The sequence below is a fragment of the Elgaria multicarinata genome, chromosome 10, assembly GCF_023053635.1.
Source record: "Elgaria multicarinata webbii isolate HBS135686 ecotype San Diego chromosome 10, rElgMul1.1.pri, whole genome shotgun sequence".
Classification (NCBI taxonomy): domain Eukaryota; kingdom Metazoa; phylum Chordata; class Lepidosauria; order Squamata; family Anguidae; genus Elgaria; species Elgaria multicarinata.
Window position 1 is genome coordinate 6,054,257 of NC_086180.1, and position 15,942 is coordinate 6,070,198.

The 15,942-nt window shown below is 46.3% G+C and overlaps 1 protein-coding gene across 2 annotated transcripts in view; it reads left to right on the forward strand.

Annotated features, from left to right (window-relative positions):
• The window catches only part of DNAAF9 (dynein axonemal assembly factor 9), a 127,674-nt gene that overhangs the window by 48,346 nt on the left and 63,386 nt on the right, over positions 1-15,942 (forward strand). For both annotated transcript variants that reach the window (XM_063135386.1, XM_063135387.1), the window contains exons 9-14: positions 3,777-3,832; positions 7,854-7,989; positions 8,576-8,657; positions 13,601-13,637; positions 14,036-14,123; positions 14,905-14,981. In XM_063135386.1, the coding sequence (XP_062991456.1) occupies positions 3,777-3,832; positions 7,854-7,989; positions 8,576-8,657; positions 13,601-13,637; positions 14,036-14,123; positions 14,905-14,981 (476 nt within the window). The remainder of the gene's footprint in view (positions 1-3,776; positions 3,833-7,853; positions 7,990-8,575; positions 8,658-13,600; positions 13,638-14,035; positions 14,124-14,904; positions 14,982-15,942) is intronic.

Genomic DNA, 15,942 nt, shown 5'->3' on the forward strand with positions numbered 1-15,942 from the left:
TGTAGATGATCTTAAGGTCCGGGTAGGTACATATGGGAGGAGGCGTTCCTTCAGATAACCTGGCCCCAAACCGTTTAGGGCTTTAAATGTCAATACCAGCACTTTGAATTGGGCCCGGACCTGGACTGGCAGCCAATGAAGTTGTAAAAGGACTGGCGTAATGTGATCTCGCCGGCCAGTCCCTGTTAATAACGTTGCTGCCCTGTTTTGCACCAGTTGAAGTTTCCGGACCGTTTTCAAAGGCAGCCCCACGTATAACGCATTGCAGTAATCCAAACGAGAGGTTATCAGAGCATGGATAACTGTAGCTAAGCTATCTCTGTCCAGATAAGGGCGCAGCTGGTATATCAGCCTAAGCTGATAAAAGGTGCTCTTTGCCACTGAGTTCACCTGTGCCTCAAGTGACAGTTCTGGATCCAAGAGCACCCCCAAACTACGGACCCGATCCTTTAGGGGGAGTGCAACCCCGTCCAGGACAGGGCAAACATCACCTCGCCGGACAGAAGAACCACCCGCTAACAGTACCTCCGTCTTGTCTGGATTGAGTTTCAGTTTATTAGCCCTCATCCAGTCCATTACCATGCCCAGGCACTGGTTCAGAACAGCCACTGCCTCACCTGGGTTTGATGAAAAGGAAATGTAGAGCTGGGTATCATCCGCATATTGATGACACGTCAGTCCACATTTCCGGATAACCTCCCCCAGCGGCTTCATGTATATGTTAAACAGCATAGGGGATAAGATAGAGCCCTGTGGAACCCCGTGGCTTAGGTGCCACGGCACAGAGCAATAATCCCCCAGCACCACCTTCTGGAATCGGCCATCCAAGTAGGAGCGGAACCACTGCAACGCAGTACCTCCAACTCCCAGCTCAGACAACCTATCCAGAAGGATACCATGGTCGATGATATCGAAGGCTGCTTAGAGGTCTAGGAGAACCAACAGGGTCGCACTCCCCCTGTCTCTCTCCCGACAGAGGTCATCCCACAGGGCGACCAAGGCAGTTTCCGTTCCAAAACCAGGCCTGAAACCCGATTGAAATGGATCTAGATAATCCGTTTCATTCAAGAGTGCCTGGAGTTGTCCTGCAACCACCCGCTCAAGCACCTTGCCCAGGAAAGGGATATTAGCTACCGGCCTGTAGTTGTTTACATCTTCCGGGTCCAGATTAGGCTTCTTCAGGAGTGGTCTAATTGCCGCCTCTTTTAAAGAGGCCGGCACCACTCCCTCTCTCAAGGAGGCATTTACAACCTCCTGGACCCAGCCGGCGATCCCCTCCTTATTTGATGTAATGAGCCACGAGGGGCAAGGGTCAAGCACACAGGTGGTCGACCGGACTTGGCCAAGCACCTTGTCCACATCCTCAGGCCTCAATAACTGAAACTCATCCAATAAAACTGAACCGGACGGCGCTCTGAACGCCTCTACTAGTAGTGCTGCATTAAGTGTGGTGTCCAATTCATGACGAATCTGAGCGACTTTATCTTCAAAGTGCCGTGCAAACTCGTCACAGCGTGCTACCGAGGGTTCCACCATCTCTCGCCCTGGCCCAGAGTGTAACAGGCCGCGAACCACTCGGAAAAGCTCCGCCGGACGACACTGAGAAGACGCAATGCTGGTGGAAAAGAACTGCCTCTTTGCCACCCTCACCGCCACAGAGTAGGCTCGATAGTGAGCTCTAGCCCGTGTTCGATCAGACCCAGCACGAGTTTTCCTCCACCTGCGTTCTAGCCGTCTCCCCACTTGCTTCATTGCCCTCAGCTCAGGTGTATACCAAGGAGCTGACCGGGCTTTGCTCAGAGGGAGAGGACGCTTGGGCGCGATCGTGTCAACCGCCCGAGTCATCTCTGCATTCCACAGAGCGACCTGGGCTTCGACAGGAGCACCGGCCATATCAGCAGGAAAATCCCCCAGAGCCCTCTGGAATCCATCGGAGTCCATTAGCCTCTGGGGGTGGACCATTTTAATAGGCCCCCCACCCTTGCAGAGGGGAAAGGCCGCCGAGAGTCTAAACCTCAGTAGGAAGTGATCCGACCATGACAAGGGGGTAGATGTTAGTTCCCCCACTTCCAGATCACCATCCTCCTGCCCAGTCGAGAAAACCAGGTCAAGCGTGTGTCCCTTTGCGTGTGTTGGGCCGATGACATGTTGAGACAGCCCCATGGTTGTCATGGCAGCCATGAAGTCCTGAGCCGCTCCGGATACAGCAGCCTCGGCATGGAAGTTGAGATCCCCCAGAACCACCATCCTGGGGGTTCTCAACACCAGGTCCGAGACAACCTCCGTCAGCTCAGGCAGGGAGACTGTGGGGCAGCGGGGTGGACGGTACACCAGCAGAATCCCTAATCTGTCTCGAGTACCCAACACACAGTACAGACACTCAAGACCAGCACTCGACTGAACAGGAAGCCCAGTGAGGGAGATTGTATTCCTATAGACCACGGCAAATTGTATCCCCCTCCCCGGCCCTCGAGTCTGTGCTGGTGCTGCACCGAGTACCCAGGAGGGCAAAGCTGGGTGAGAGCAACCCCTCCCAGTTCCCCCACCCAGGTCTCAGTGATGCATACCAGGTCAGCCCCCTCATCCACAATCAGATCATGGATGAGGGAGATTTTATTCTGGACTGACCTGACATTCAGCAGCAGCACCACCAGACCCGAGAGCAAGCTGATAAGGCCGCCAGGAACCATCTGGTTGGGGGAAGGACTAGAAGAGGGGATAGCTTAATTAAAAAGCATATAAAACCAATACAATATTTAAAAACAAACAAACAAGACACCTTAAAATTATTGGTTTAAAATTCAGCCGGGTAGGCCTGCCAGAAGAGGCTAGTCTTTATAGCTGTCTTAAACTCTGAGAAAGAGAGATAAGTTGACAAATCTTCTCTGGCAGGCCATTTTTATATTGCATTTTGTATTCGTGTTTTTAGATTGTTGGTTGTTTTTATGCTCTTCATGATTTTAATTTCTGCGAACTGCCCAGAGAGCTTCGACTATTGGGCAGTATAAAAATGAAATAAATAAATAAAAATAAATACATTCAACAGTCTGGGGATGGGGGCGACAGAAGAAAACATCCTCTGGGTAACAGTTGTCAGCCTAGTTTTGGTTGACTGAAGTAAGTTCTCCCCAGATGACCTGAGTGTGCGGGGCGGATTGTACGGGAGAAGGCGATCTCGCAGGTAACCTGGACCCAAACCATGTAGGGATTTAAAGATAATGACCAAGACGTTGTACTTTGCCCGAAACTAGTTATGCTTGTCCCTTGACTCTGCAAAAACTTTCTATATTTGAAACCATGAATAATGATCTTAAATATGATGAGATGATTGAGAGGCTATAAAAAGCAAGTCTTCCTTCGCTAAGGATTCTAAAGAAAGTTCCCTTTTTAGGTATTAAGTTGTGTAAACTATACCTACATTTAATTAGTTGATTTACCATGCGTGAGCCACACATTGAATTATATAAAGGTTATTCCATCAGTTGCCATACTTAATATTTCTATCAATAATTATGCAAATACTGGTTACCATCATATATTTGGTGATTTAATTTTTGTTAGCCATCTTAAAATAACTAAGTGTGTGTGGGGGGGGGGTATAAATTTGTCAAAGAAATGACATAACCTGTAATAGTACGTAACGTAGCACTACATATTTCTGATGTCTCTTTGGTTTATTGTTGAACTTTTACAAGTTATTTTTAGCCATTGCATAAAGATTATTTTTCAACATTGGCATTCTTCCTTCCCTTTTAATATTTAATTTTCTACTGCAGCCATTCCGAAGTTACTTCAGTCATGGAATGATCTCAAGCCATATAACAGACAACAGGTACTTCTACTTTTACCGATTCCTGCACAAATACAATATAATATATTGTATTTGGTGTTCTATTACTGTATTTCTTCGATTGTAAGACGCCATCGATTGTAAGACGCACACTAATTTCAGTACCACCAACAGAAAAAAAGCTTTGATTCTAAGAATAATAATCGCACCCGCGATTCTAAGACACACCCCGTTTTTAGAGATGTTTAAATGGGGAAAAAAGTGCGTCTTAGAATCGAAGAAATACGGTATATTGTATTTGGTGTTGTTCCCCGCCTCGATCCAGAGGGAGAGGCAGGTAACAGATAGATGATGATGATGATGATGATGATGATGATGAAGCAAAGCGTGTAAAAATCATTTAAAGAGCAGACAGTACTAAAACCTTTGTACTTATAATAATAAAGAGAATATTCTGCTGCAACTATGATGAATACACATTTTGATCCTCTATCCACTGCCTCCTTGTTCCAGCAAAAGGGGAGAGAGGGAGAGTAAGCTTTTAATTGACGATTCTAGAGTTTTATCTCCCTCGCAAATAACCTCCATTCCGGGGTACAATTATGATACCAACTATGTCCCTGTGTACTTTCCCCAACCTGGTGCTCACCAGATGTGTTGGACTGCAACTCCCATTGTCCCCAGCATGGCAGCTCTTCTTCATGCTCTCTCTCACAGATACACACAGGCCATGCTTGATGGAGGTCATGGGAACTGGAGTCTAGCAAATCTGGAGGCCCTCTGATTGGGGAAGGCTGCCTTAGTCGATTGCTTTTAATGGGAAGGATCCAATGGTGTCCAGCCCTTTAGATGTGGAAAAAGAAGGAAAAGCATCAAGAAAAGGCTATGAGAAAAAGAGGTGACTGATTGATAACTGGCAAATAGAGGGAGAAAACGTGGAGGCAGTGACAGACTTTGTATTTCTGGGCGCAAAGATTACTGCAGACGCTGACTGCAGCCAGGAAATCAGAAGACGTTGACTTCTTGGGAGGAGAGCAATGACAAATCTTGATAAGATAGTTAAGAGCAGAGACATCACACTGACAACAAAGGTCCGCATAGTTAAAGCAATGGTATTCCCCGTAGTAACCTATGGCTGCAAGAGCTGGACCATAAGGAAAGCTGAGCGAAGGAAGATAGATGCTTTTGAACTGTGGTGTTGGAGGAGAATTCTGAGAGTGCCTTGGACTGCAAGAAGATCAAACCAGGCCCTACTCCAGGAAATAAAGCCAGACTGCTCACTTGAGGGAATGGTATTAAAGGCAAAACTGGAGTACTTTGGCCACATAATGAGAAGACAGGACACCCTGGAGAAGAGGCTGATGCTAGGGAAAGTGGAAGGCAAAAGGAAGAGGGGCCGACCAAGGGCAAGATGGAGGGATGATATTCTGGAGGTGACAGACTTGACCTTGGGGGGGAGCTGGGGGTGGCGACGGCCGACAGAAAGCTCTGGCGTGGGCTGGTCCGTGAAGTCACGAAGAGTCAGAAGCGACTGAATGAATAAACAACAAAGCTCTGGTGCTATGAAATGTCAAAAGAGGTTTCTTTATTTTTCTTATCCGAAATATGAAAAAAAAGATCAAAACAACTTTCAGCCAAACTTGTACAACGCTCAGCGTTTCGGATCCGGAGGTCCTTCGTCAGGAGCTGTACAACGAAATGAATTACTGTTTGAAGTAATTATAAATTTGAAACCTTACAGATATTTTTTACAAGACCGCAGTCGTGTTCATTCTGCCTCCGTCAGCAGTCAAACAGTCATTCACCTCGTATAGCTCCCGACGAAGGATCTCCGGATCGGAAACGCTGAGTGTTGTACAAGTTTGGTTGAAAGTTTTTTGGTTTTTTTTTTAATATATATTTCGGATAAGAAAAATAAAGAAACTTCTTTTGACATTTCATAGCACCAGAGCTAGTCGCCTCTTTTTCTCGTAGTCCAGCCATTTAGAGCCATTTAAATGGTGCTTAGTGGAAACCAATGTTTGTGCAATGTCAATAACCCTTGCAAGCATGACGGGATTCCCTATGCATCCACCTAGCCTTTTATTATTATTATTATTATTATTATTATTATTATTATTATTATTATTATTATTATTATTTATTTATATAGCACCATCAATGTACATGGTGCTGTACAGATAACACAGTAAATAGCAAGACCCTGCCGCATAGGCTTACAATCTAATAAGTTGTAGTAAACAATAAAGAGGGAAGGAGAATGCAAACAGGCACAGGGAAGTATAAACAGGCACCGGGTAGGGAGAAGCTAACAATATAGAGTCAGGACAAACTCAATATTTGAAGGCTATAGGGAAAAGAAAAGTTTCTAGCTGAGTTTTAAAAGCAGTGATTGAGTTTGTAGTTCTCAAGTGTTCTGGAAGAGCGTTCCAGGCGTAAGGGGCAGCAGAAGAAAAAGGACGAAGCCGAGTAAGGGAAGTGGAGGTCCTGGGGCAGGCGAGAAGCATGGCATCAGAGGAGCGGAGAGCACGAGCGGGGCGATAGTGTGAGATGAGAGAGGAGAGATAGGCAGGAGCTAGACCGTGAAGAGCTTTGAAGGTCAGCAGGAGAAGTTTATATTGGATTCTGGAGTGAATTGGAAGCCAATGAAGAGATTTCAGAAGTGGAGTGACATGGTCAGAGCGGCGGGCCAAGAAGATGATCGTACAGGATGATTTTTTCCTCTTATCACCTGCTACATAATTAGTTGATCTGGGGACACCTGGGATTAAACCTGGAGGCCTTCTGCATCCAAAGCAGGTCTTCTAGAATGTTTTAAAGATCATAGAATCATAGAATCATAGAATAGCAGAGTTGGAAGGGGCCTACAAGGCCATTGAGTCCAACCCCCTGCTCAATGCAGGAATCCACCCTAAAGCATCCCTGACAGATGGTTGTCCAGCTGCCTCTTGAATGCCTCTAGTGTGGGAGAGCCCACAACCTCCCTAGGTAGCTGATTCCATTGTCACACTGCTCTAACAGTCAGGAAGTTTTTCCTGATGTCCAGCCGGAATCTGGCTTCCTTTAACTTGAGCCCGTTATTCCGTGTCCTGCACTCTGGGAGGATCAAGAAGAGATGTTTTAAAGATGTTTTAATCATGTATGGTATGTTTTTAATCAGTTTTTAATGTGTATTTTATACCATGTTATTATACTGTTTATACTTTGAATGGTTTTAGTTTTTGTGATCGACCCAGGGAGCTTCGGCTGTTGGGTGGTATAAAAATGCAAATAATAATAATAATAATAATAATAATAATAATAATAATTCTACCACTGAAATATGCTCTCTCACTTTGGTGTGTGTGTGCGTGTGTGTGTGCTTAAAATCCCTGAAAACTCTGCACCAAGTAAAACTCATACTGACACCTAGATGAATTATGCAAATAGAGCTCTTTTGCATACTTTTTTTCTGACTTCACAGAATTTATTTTGATATTATTAGGAGGGTCTAGGACACCGAGGCCTGGTCGTTAGCTCCAGATTTTGTTTAGCAACTCCTCTGGCTTCTGAAATCGTAATGGGCATTGCGCGTGCATCTTTTTAAAGCCTCTAAAAGCTAGAAACTTGCACATCTATATGCTCCCTGAATATGAGCACATTCTATGCCAGCCTTCCTCAACCTGGGGCGCTCCAGATGTGTTGGACTGCATCTCCCAGAATGCCCCAGCCATCTGGGGCATTCTGGGAGACGCAGTCCAACACATCTGGAGCGCCCCAGGTTGAGGAAGGCTGTTCTATGCTCTTTCTGCTCTCCTGTGGAATCCTAAAGCATACACATGCTGGCAGTTACTGTGAGCTGTATCTCTTACCCCCCCCCCCCAAATAAGGAAAAAAATGAATATTAACTTTGATCTTGTGTTCTCCGTTGTCATTTTAATGAGGTGTAGGCAGTGTTAACGATTTTTAAATTCAGTTACAATTCTCATTTAGAACTTATCAGCTCCTTCTTAACCCTTCACATAAAACTGTCCCCCCAAATCCGAGTTGGTGGTAACTCGTTTTCCGTTGTGTCCCTGGTCAGCCCCAGCAGGCAGCCATTCGTCCTGTTCGGCACCCATTCCTCAAAGGAGAACCTGAACTCTGGCAACTTCAATTTCCCTTCCGAGGGGCACCTGCTGCGCAACACGGGCCTCGGTGGGAGCACAGCCAAGCACATGGTGAGCACTGCCAAGCACGTGGTTATGAAACGTGGTGTGAGTTTCATAAGCCGCTGTTAAAATAGCACAATACTGCTGCCAGTCAGGGGTTGCAAGCTTATAGTCCAGGAACCCCCAAGCTTTCTGGACCCATAAGGTACATTTGGGAATTTGAGAAGCTGCTGTGGGCACCGCCACAAAATGGCTCTCATGGAAGATGGGGTGGTGGGAGTTGAGGAAGGCTGCTTGACGGTGGGGATCCCAAGAAATTCAGAAGTGCAGTTCGAGAGTGATCACTCTCTCCTTGGTTAAGGCAAACCGCTGAGACCCTTCTAGGCTGCTAAGGACAGGGGTGGCTCTTGACCTCACACAGAGCTCTTTTTCCAAGCCAAGTTTTCTCAGGTCCTTTTGACCTGGAGGTGCTAGGCACTGAAGCTGGGGTCTCGTGCATGAAAAGCGTGAGCTTTGCAATTGGGCTCAGAATTGGGAGCGGCCGCAGGGAGCCGCTCCACGTAGCAATGTTTAGGGTGCAGGGTGTTACAAGGATTTCTGTGCGACCCTTATCCACTGTCACTCACTTGCATGTTTTGTGTTTACTGGCAACTAGGTAGTGCAGTGTGTCTCTCCAAAGGGACCTCTGGCTTGCTCAAGGACCTATTTCTTTGGAGCCACTCACACTCCTTACCTTGGTAAGTTCAGCATTGATTGCTGTGTGTGTGTGTGTGTGTGTGTGTGTGTGTGTGTGTTTATTTGGACTTCCAGGCTGCCACATTCCTAGGGCTTGTGGTAGAATGTAAAAATGCATGCCCAAATCAGACAAGACATGAACCAGGAGGGCCGGTAATCCTCAAGAGCTTAGGTACCATAACCCTCAATGCCATCCAGATGTTTTGGACTACAGTTTCCAGAATTCCTGCCCGTTGGCCATGCTGGCTCTGGTTGATGGGAGTTGAAATCCAAGACACCTGAAGGGCAACAGCTTGGGGAAGGCTGCTCTAGGTTATGTCTCTTTAACATCTTGTTTCAGATCTGTTCTGTTTGGGTTGAAGTAATTGGACCGATAGGGTAGACATAAAAGAAAAAGCTCCTTTTATTGTAACCTGTGTGTCATTCAAGGCCCCTTCCAATTCTGCTATTCTATGATTTTATCGTTCTATGTCCACAAATCCACTCAGCACCCTGTTGGGAAGGGTGCTCAGCAGCACACGTCCCCTGCCCTGAGCTCTCCTTTGCACTGCGGTTTGCTAACAGTAAGAAGCAGCAAGAATCTTCTCTCACAGCACCTTCATAGAATCATAGATCATAGAATCGCAGAGTGGAAGGAGCCTGTAAGGCCATTGAGTCCAACCCCCTGCTCCATGATGGTGCTATATAAATAAATAAATAAATAAATAATAATGCAGGAATCCACCCTAAAGCATCCCTGACAGATGCTTGTCCAGCTGCCTCTTGAAGGCCTCTAGTGTGGGAGAGCCCACAACCTCCCTGGGTAACTGGTTCCATTGTTGTACTGCTCTAACAGTCAGGAAGTTTTTCCTGATGTCCAGCCGGAATTTGGCTTCCTTTAACTTGATCCCGTTATTCCGTGTTCTGCACTCTGGGAGGATCGAGAAGAGATCCTGGCCCTCCTCTGTGTGACAACCTTTTAAGTATTTGAAGAGTGCTCTCCTGTCTCCCCTCAATCTTCTCTTCTCCAGGCTAAACCTGCCCAGTTCTTTCAGTCTCTCTTCATAGGGCTTTGTTTCCAGACCCCTGATCATCCTGGTTGCCCTCCTCTGAACACCTTAGTTTCGCTAAGCCACAGCGCATGGGAGGAGAGCTCTGCCTCTCTCCTGAGCCCTCTATAACGTGCAGAGGGCTTGAGAGGGTCAGGGATTTCTCACTTGCACAGATGACTGAATAAATTAGGAACGGCAAGAGTCTGTTCCATTGTTTACCCTCTCTTACATGCCAGAGGAAATGAGAGAAATGCCAATATCTCCCCTGAGGACTCTGCACATGCTGAAGGGCTTGTGGGAGAGAATTGCTTCTTCACACAGCGCATTGTTAAACTATGGAATTCGCTACCACAGGACTTGGTGGCGGCCATCAATTTGGGTGGCTTTAAAAGCGGTTGGATAAATGCCTGGAGGAGAAGGCTATCCATGGCTACTAGCCCCTGATGGCTATGCGCTACCTCCAGTATCCGAGGCAGCAAGCCTGGGCGCACCAGTTGCTGGGGAACGTGGCTGGGAGGGTGTTGTTGCACTCGTGTTCTGCTTGTGGGATTGTTGCAGAGAAGCAGTAACATATAGCACCAAAAATAGCAAAATGGAAGATCATTTAGCAGATGCAGTTCTTCCTTCCTTGGCTTGGGTGTTATTACTTAATGGGTTTTGTAGCCCTCCACAAAAGTTTGTGGCATGTCAAAGTATAGCTGCTATTCCTGATGGCTATGTGCTATCTCCAGTATTCGAGGCAGTAAGCCTGTGTGCCCCAGTTGCTGGGGAACATGGGTGGGAGGGTGATGTTGCATTCATGTCCTGCTTGTTCATCCCTGGCCGATGGCTGGTTGGCCACTGTGGGAACAGAGTGCTGGACTAGATGGACCCTTGGTTTGATCCAGTGTGGCTCTTCTTATGTTCTTATGAGGTTGCGCTCATCTCTTGCTTGTGAGTTTCCAGTTGACAGCAGGTCAGCCACTGTTTGAACAGAACGCTGGGCTAGATGGACCCTTGGTCTGATCCAGCACGGCTCCTCCTGCGTTCTGAAGTGGCTGGTGATGTGTAAAAATGGTGGATGGTTGTGCCAATATATTTGGGTTCTTGGTCAAAGCCTTGCGTGGCTTCTCTTTCCTGCTATAATTGAGACTCTGAAAGACTAAGCAAAGTGTTCCCAACCAGTGTGGCCACTTACACGTTGCCGTAGAAGGTTTTATGCACCACTAAAAAAGAGGACAGAAATTTGCTATGCTGATTTATAGCTACAGGTGCAAACTTAGCATCTAATTAAACGTAACAGCACCAGTAGGGTTAAAAAAAGAAGCCGCTCAGAGCTGGCTACTTAACTGAGAGATTTGGTGTTGCTGTGATTTACACCAGGGGTAGGCAACTATCCCCTAGTCCAGGATTTGCTTGATGGCAGGGACGGGATGTCTCATCCAACTAAGGGGGGAGCCAGTAATGCTATTGGCAAGTAGGTTCAGGGCAGGGGAGAGGAAATTTCATATAGCACATAATTAAAGAATTCCATCCCACAAGATCAGATGACTGCTTTTAAAAATAAGATTGGGTAAATTCATATAGCTCTCGTGGCAAAATAAAATTGCCACAGGCAGTGTACATCAGAGCACAGGAAGGCAGCTGTTTTGTACTACAACTGGCATAGTCCCAGACTATTGGCTGTGCTGGCTGGGGAAGATGGAAGTTGTAGTACAAACCAGCTGGAGAACACCAAACCCTATTAACGCAACCATCAAGGCTGAGCTTTTCAGTTAAGCCAAGAACGTTAAGCCCACTGCCTGTGGAAACAGCCTTAACGCAAGTTACAGTACTGCTGTGTTAAATCACAGGAAGGATTGTACAACTGATTTGCATGCAAAAACAGAGAGGCTGAAAATAGGCAGAACCTACTTTTACCTGCCTCACAGCTGAGCTCTGAGCATCTCACTGCTTCTGCCAACATAAGAACGTCAAACTCCTGCTGAATCAGATCATAGAATAGCAGAGTTGGAAGGGGCCTACAAGGCCATCGAGTCCAACCCCCTGCTCAAGGCAGGAATCCACCCATAGAATCATAGACCAGTTTGGTCCAGCGTTCTGTTCCCACAGTAGTCAACCAACTGCCTGTGGGAAGCACACAGTCAGGACATGAGTGCAATAGCAACCTCCCACTCCTGTTCCGAGAGACTGGCATACAAAGGCATGCTGCCTCCAGTACTGGGGGTGCTATACAACGCTCACGATTAGGAGCCATTGAGATCTTTCTCCTCTGTGAGATGGAGTGTTAGGTCAATATCTTTTACTGGCCCTGCGCAAGTATAAGGGGCAGCTGGACAACCATCTGTCAGGGATGCTTTATGGTTATCCCTGCCCCTATCTGGACAGGAATAACCTGGCTTCAGTTGTCCATGCTCTGGTAACCTCCAAGTTAGATTACTGCAATGCACTCTACGTAGGGCTGCCTTTGAAGACGGTTCGGAAGCTGCAGCTCGTGCAAAATGCAGCGGCCAGATTGATTTCGGGAACCAGAAGGTTCGACCATATAACACCTGCTCTGGTCCGCTTGCACTGGCTGCCTGTATGTTTCCGAGCCCAATTCAAGGTGCTGGTTTTGTCCTATAAAGCCTTACACGGCTTGGGACCACAATACCTGACGGAGCGTCTCTCCCGACGTGAATATACCCGGTCACTACGTTCAACATCTGAGGTCCTCCTCTGGGTGCCTACTCCGAGAGAGGCTCGGAGTATGGCAACGAGGGACAGGGGCTTTTCGGTGGTGGCCCCCAGACTATGGAACGATCTCCCTGACGAGGCTCGCCTGGCGCCAACATTGCTATCTTTCCGGCGCCAGGTTAAGACTTTCCTCTTTGCCCAGGCATATGGCGGCACATCTTAATGACCCACGTGTTTATTTTAAAAGGTTTTTAATGCTTTATGTGTGTATGTTCTGTGTTTTAGAATTTTAAATTTTGTATACTCGTTTTTATCTCAATTTTAGAATTTCTGTAAACCGCCCAGAGAGCTCTAGCTATGGGGGCGGTATAGAAGTGTAATAAATAAATAAATAAGGTGGATTCCTGCATTGAGCAGGGGGTTGGGCTCCATGGCCTTAGGGGCCCCTTCCAACTCTACTACTCTATGATTCTATGTTGCAATAGTTCCTGAAAAAAACAGAAACGAACAGCAATGCTCATTTCCAGAATGGGACGGGACAGCAGAACTCCTGCCCTTTTCTGGAAATGAGTGTTGCTGTTCATTTTCGTCCTTCTTTTAAGAACCTGTTGCGCTGGTGATCCGTTTCGCTCACTCAACAGAAGTAGCGGAGGGGCAGCAGGAGCACAGGCTGCTGCCTTGAGCGTTTTTGCTTCCAAGTCGTTAGCAACGGCGTTAGGCCCACGCGGACAACGTACAGCACAGGCAGTTCCTTTCCGCTTACTTGTCCTCCGTTTCAAACGCCACCGCCTCTCCTAGCCTCTGCCTCGTGCCTTGCCTCTTGCGGTCAGCACACACACAGTGCTGCTCTCTGTGTGCCTGTCCATCACAGCCTATGCCGTCACCGCTTGGGCCAGTGCAGCAGGAGAGGCGGTGTGTGTGTGTGTGTTGCTGAGCAGCAGCTTGACCCAAGGAATGAGTGGGGGAGAGGAAGGAGACCCCAACTCTGCTGCGCCTGTTAATTATCTGTAGCCCGAGCGACAAGCCGGCATCGTTAGCGAGAAAAGAAGAGGAAGTAGAAATTCAGTGTCTATTTATTTATTTAGTACCTTTTTATACCGCCCAATAGCCGAAGCTCTCTGGGCGGTTCACAAAGTCTAGTAAATTGAGTATTAATTGACAATGTTACAAATAGTACAATATAATTGTGCATGAAATATACGATCGATCTTAACACGATAGAATCCTGAAATAATAAAAGTCCTTCACATTCATAACAGGCAATGATAATGAGATGGAAAAGAAAGCTGAGCAAGTGTAAGTGTTCTAATTTTTCTGTTTATGCTGTCACCTGTTCCATATCATGTAATATAGTTTATAGTATGTGCCAATTTCTTTTGCTTCATTGAAGCTCTGATACTTTTATTTTCTGCCTTCCAATCCATTGGGTTTGGTCCATATTTAAAGTTTGGATGTTTCTAGCTTACCTGAGTGTCGCTATTTAGCTACTGCAGTCTTTTACTAACAATAACAAGATTCTAAATTCTATCACTTCTGCAATATTTTTTTTTTGAAACCTTTGTGAAATTTTCTTGCCTTGTCCTATAAAGCAATTTTGGATTTTGGTAAGTGAAGTTCTAGTAACTAGACTCTAGTTCTTGGTTAAAATACCCGTTAATCATCACAATTAACATTGCATTCGGTTTATTTTCCAGTAAGCTGCTGTCTCAAATCTATGCTGCTGTCGTAGAAGCTGTCTTGGCTGGTATAGACTCCTATTCAAAAGCATCCAATACCACCAAGGTACTAATACTCCTTGTTACAACGGAAGCTTGGTCAATGTCTCACGTTAGCGTCACGTTGAGCTGATCTGCCAGCACATGAACAACTCACCTACTACTTGCTGCTTTAGCGTAGGATAAGAGGTTGCAAGGAAGAGCCACTCTGAAGCAAATTGGAGCCAAAGAGCTCTGAGTCCCTCTTCTTCAGCCTTAGATATCGCCTGTGGTTTATGCTAAGGATGTGGCAGCCGCCCCACGGGGTCCAGGAGTCCAATGGACTCTCCCGTATCCATCCCCACCCGCCAGACCCAGTTGGGCATCTGTGGCACGTGCCCCGAAGAGGGTCTTGCAGCCACCCGCCCTCGTCCGGAGCTTCCATTGTGCGTGACGATGGAGGCTCCAGAAATTACGTAATTTCCCCGTTGGGCAAATGGCGTCCGTAAAGGCTCCGTTGGCAACCCCGTTTGCGCCTTTACTTTTGCATAAGTGGGGCCTTTGTGGCCACCATTTGCACAACAGGGAAATTATCTCATTTCCGGAGCCTCCATTGTTGCCCCCACCCCCAGACGAGGGCCGTGGAAGAAGCTTGCGTCTTACTCTGAAATAAATGTGATTCAACCTTTTGTTTCAGATGTAATGGTATTATTAGAGTTCTTGAGGGGCAAAGCGGGCATCTGAACCTGTCCAAATGTCCCTTTGGGCCTTGGATCCCCCAAACAGTTAAACCTTTCCTTCGGTACTCATAACTCCTTGGTCAAACATGGTCTCACTTGGTTCTTTTTCCTCCCCACTTGTCTTTGCAGGCAAAGGAAGTAGCAGAGCAAATGTTCCTCACTATGCTTGATGCCTTTGAACTTACGTACTTCAAAACTCCATTGCGGTATGTGGTGTGGGTTTTGTTTTTGTACTTTTATTTTTTTTAAAAAAAAGATGGGCATCTTTTTTTTATTGGCCAGATCTCATGGTCCATCATTACATATAGGGCTGTGGGTTTTTTTTTTAAGTCTTAGGATGGCGTCCATGTCTTCTATTGGATCCATTGCTCTGTTGGGTAATCACTGGACTTTTAACGTGCTGGAAGTTACAGGCTGAACCAGAGAATATCAGAGTAACAAACGGCTCTTAGTTAGGACGCAGCAAAGACCAATAAGGCAAGGATTCCTTGTAAGCTTTAAAAGTAAATCCTTTACTGACTGATATATAATTTAGTTATGTCAATACAAGTTAGAAGTTACAAATACTCACACATGGTCATAGTAATACAGCACACATCAAGATGGGGTAAGATGAGGAACAGAAATGAGGAATGAGGAATAATAATGGATACAAACACAGTTTCTTTTATAGGCAGTTCTGTACAAAATGATGCAACCACTAATTGAACAATCTTAGAGAATGACTCCATACAATAATCCAATAATTCAATAAGTGTCCACCTGCGAAGTTGACCTTTAAGTGATTATGTTCTGCTGACTCCTCACTTCTTCCAGGTTTTGCAGGACATTGTAGAAATAAAGGAAAAGATAAAAAACAGAGTCCATTCCAGGACTCAACATGCTCTATAAGCCTTGAGGGCTGATTTCGGAGCCCCTGCTGTTTACCAATTTTGTGGGACGTTCGTGGGTGTGAGTGGCTGTTGTGGAGAAGCTTTGCAACCGCGGCAGACTGTCAGTGTCTCTCTGCCTTTCTCAGATATAGCTCTGTCTGAGATTTGAATCTATCCAGAAAAGGAAATAGCCTTTAGAGCTGCTCAGAATTTGCAAGGTACTGTATCCAGCAGACCCCAGCCGTTTACAAGAGAGACGTACATTGCTGTGTGTGATTACGAACTGCAGGTTTTC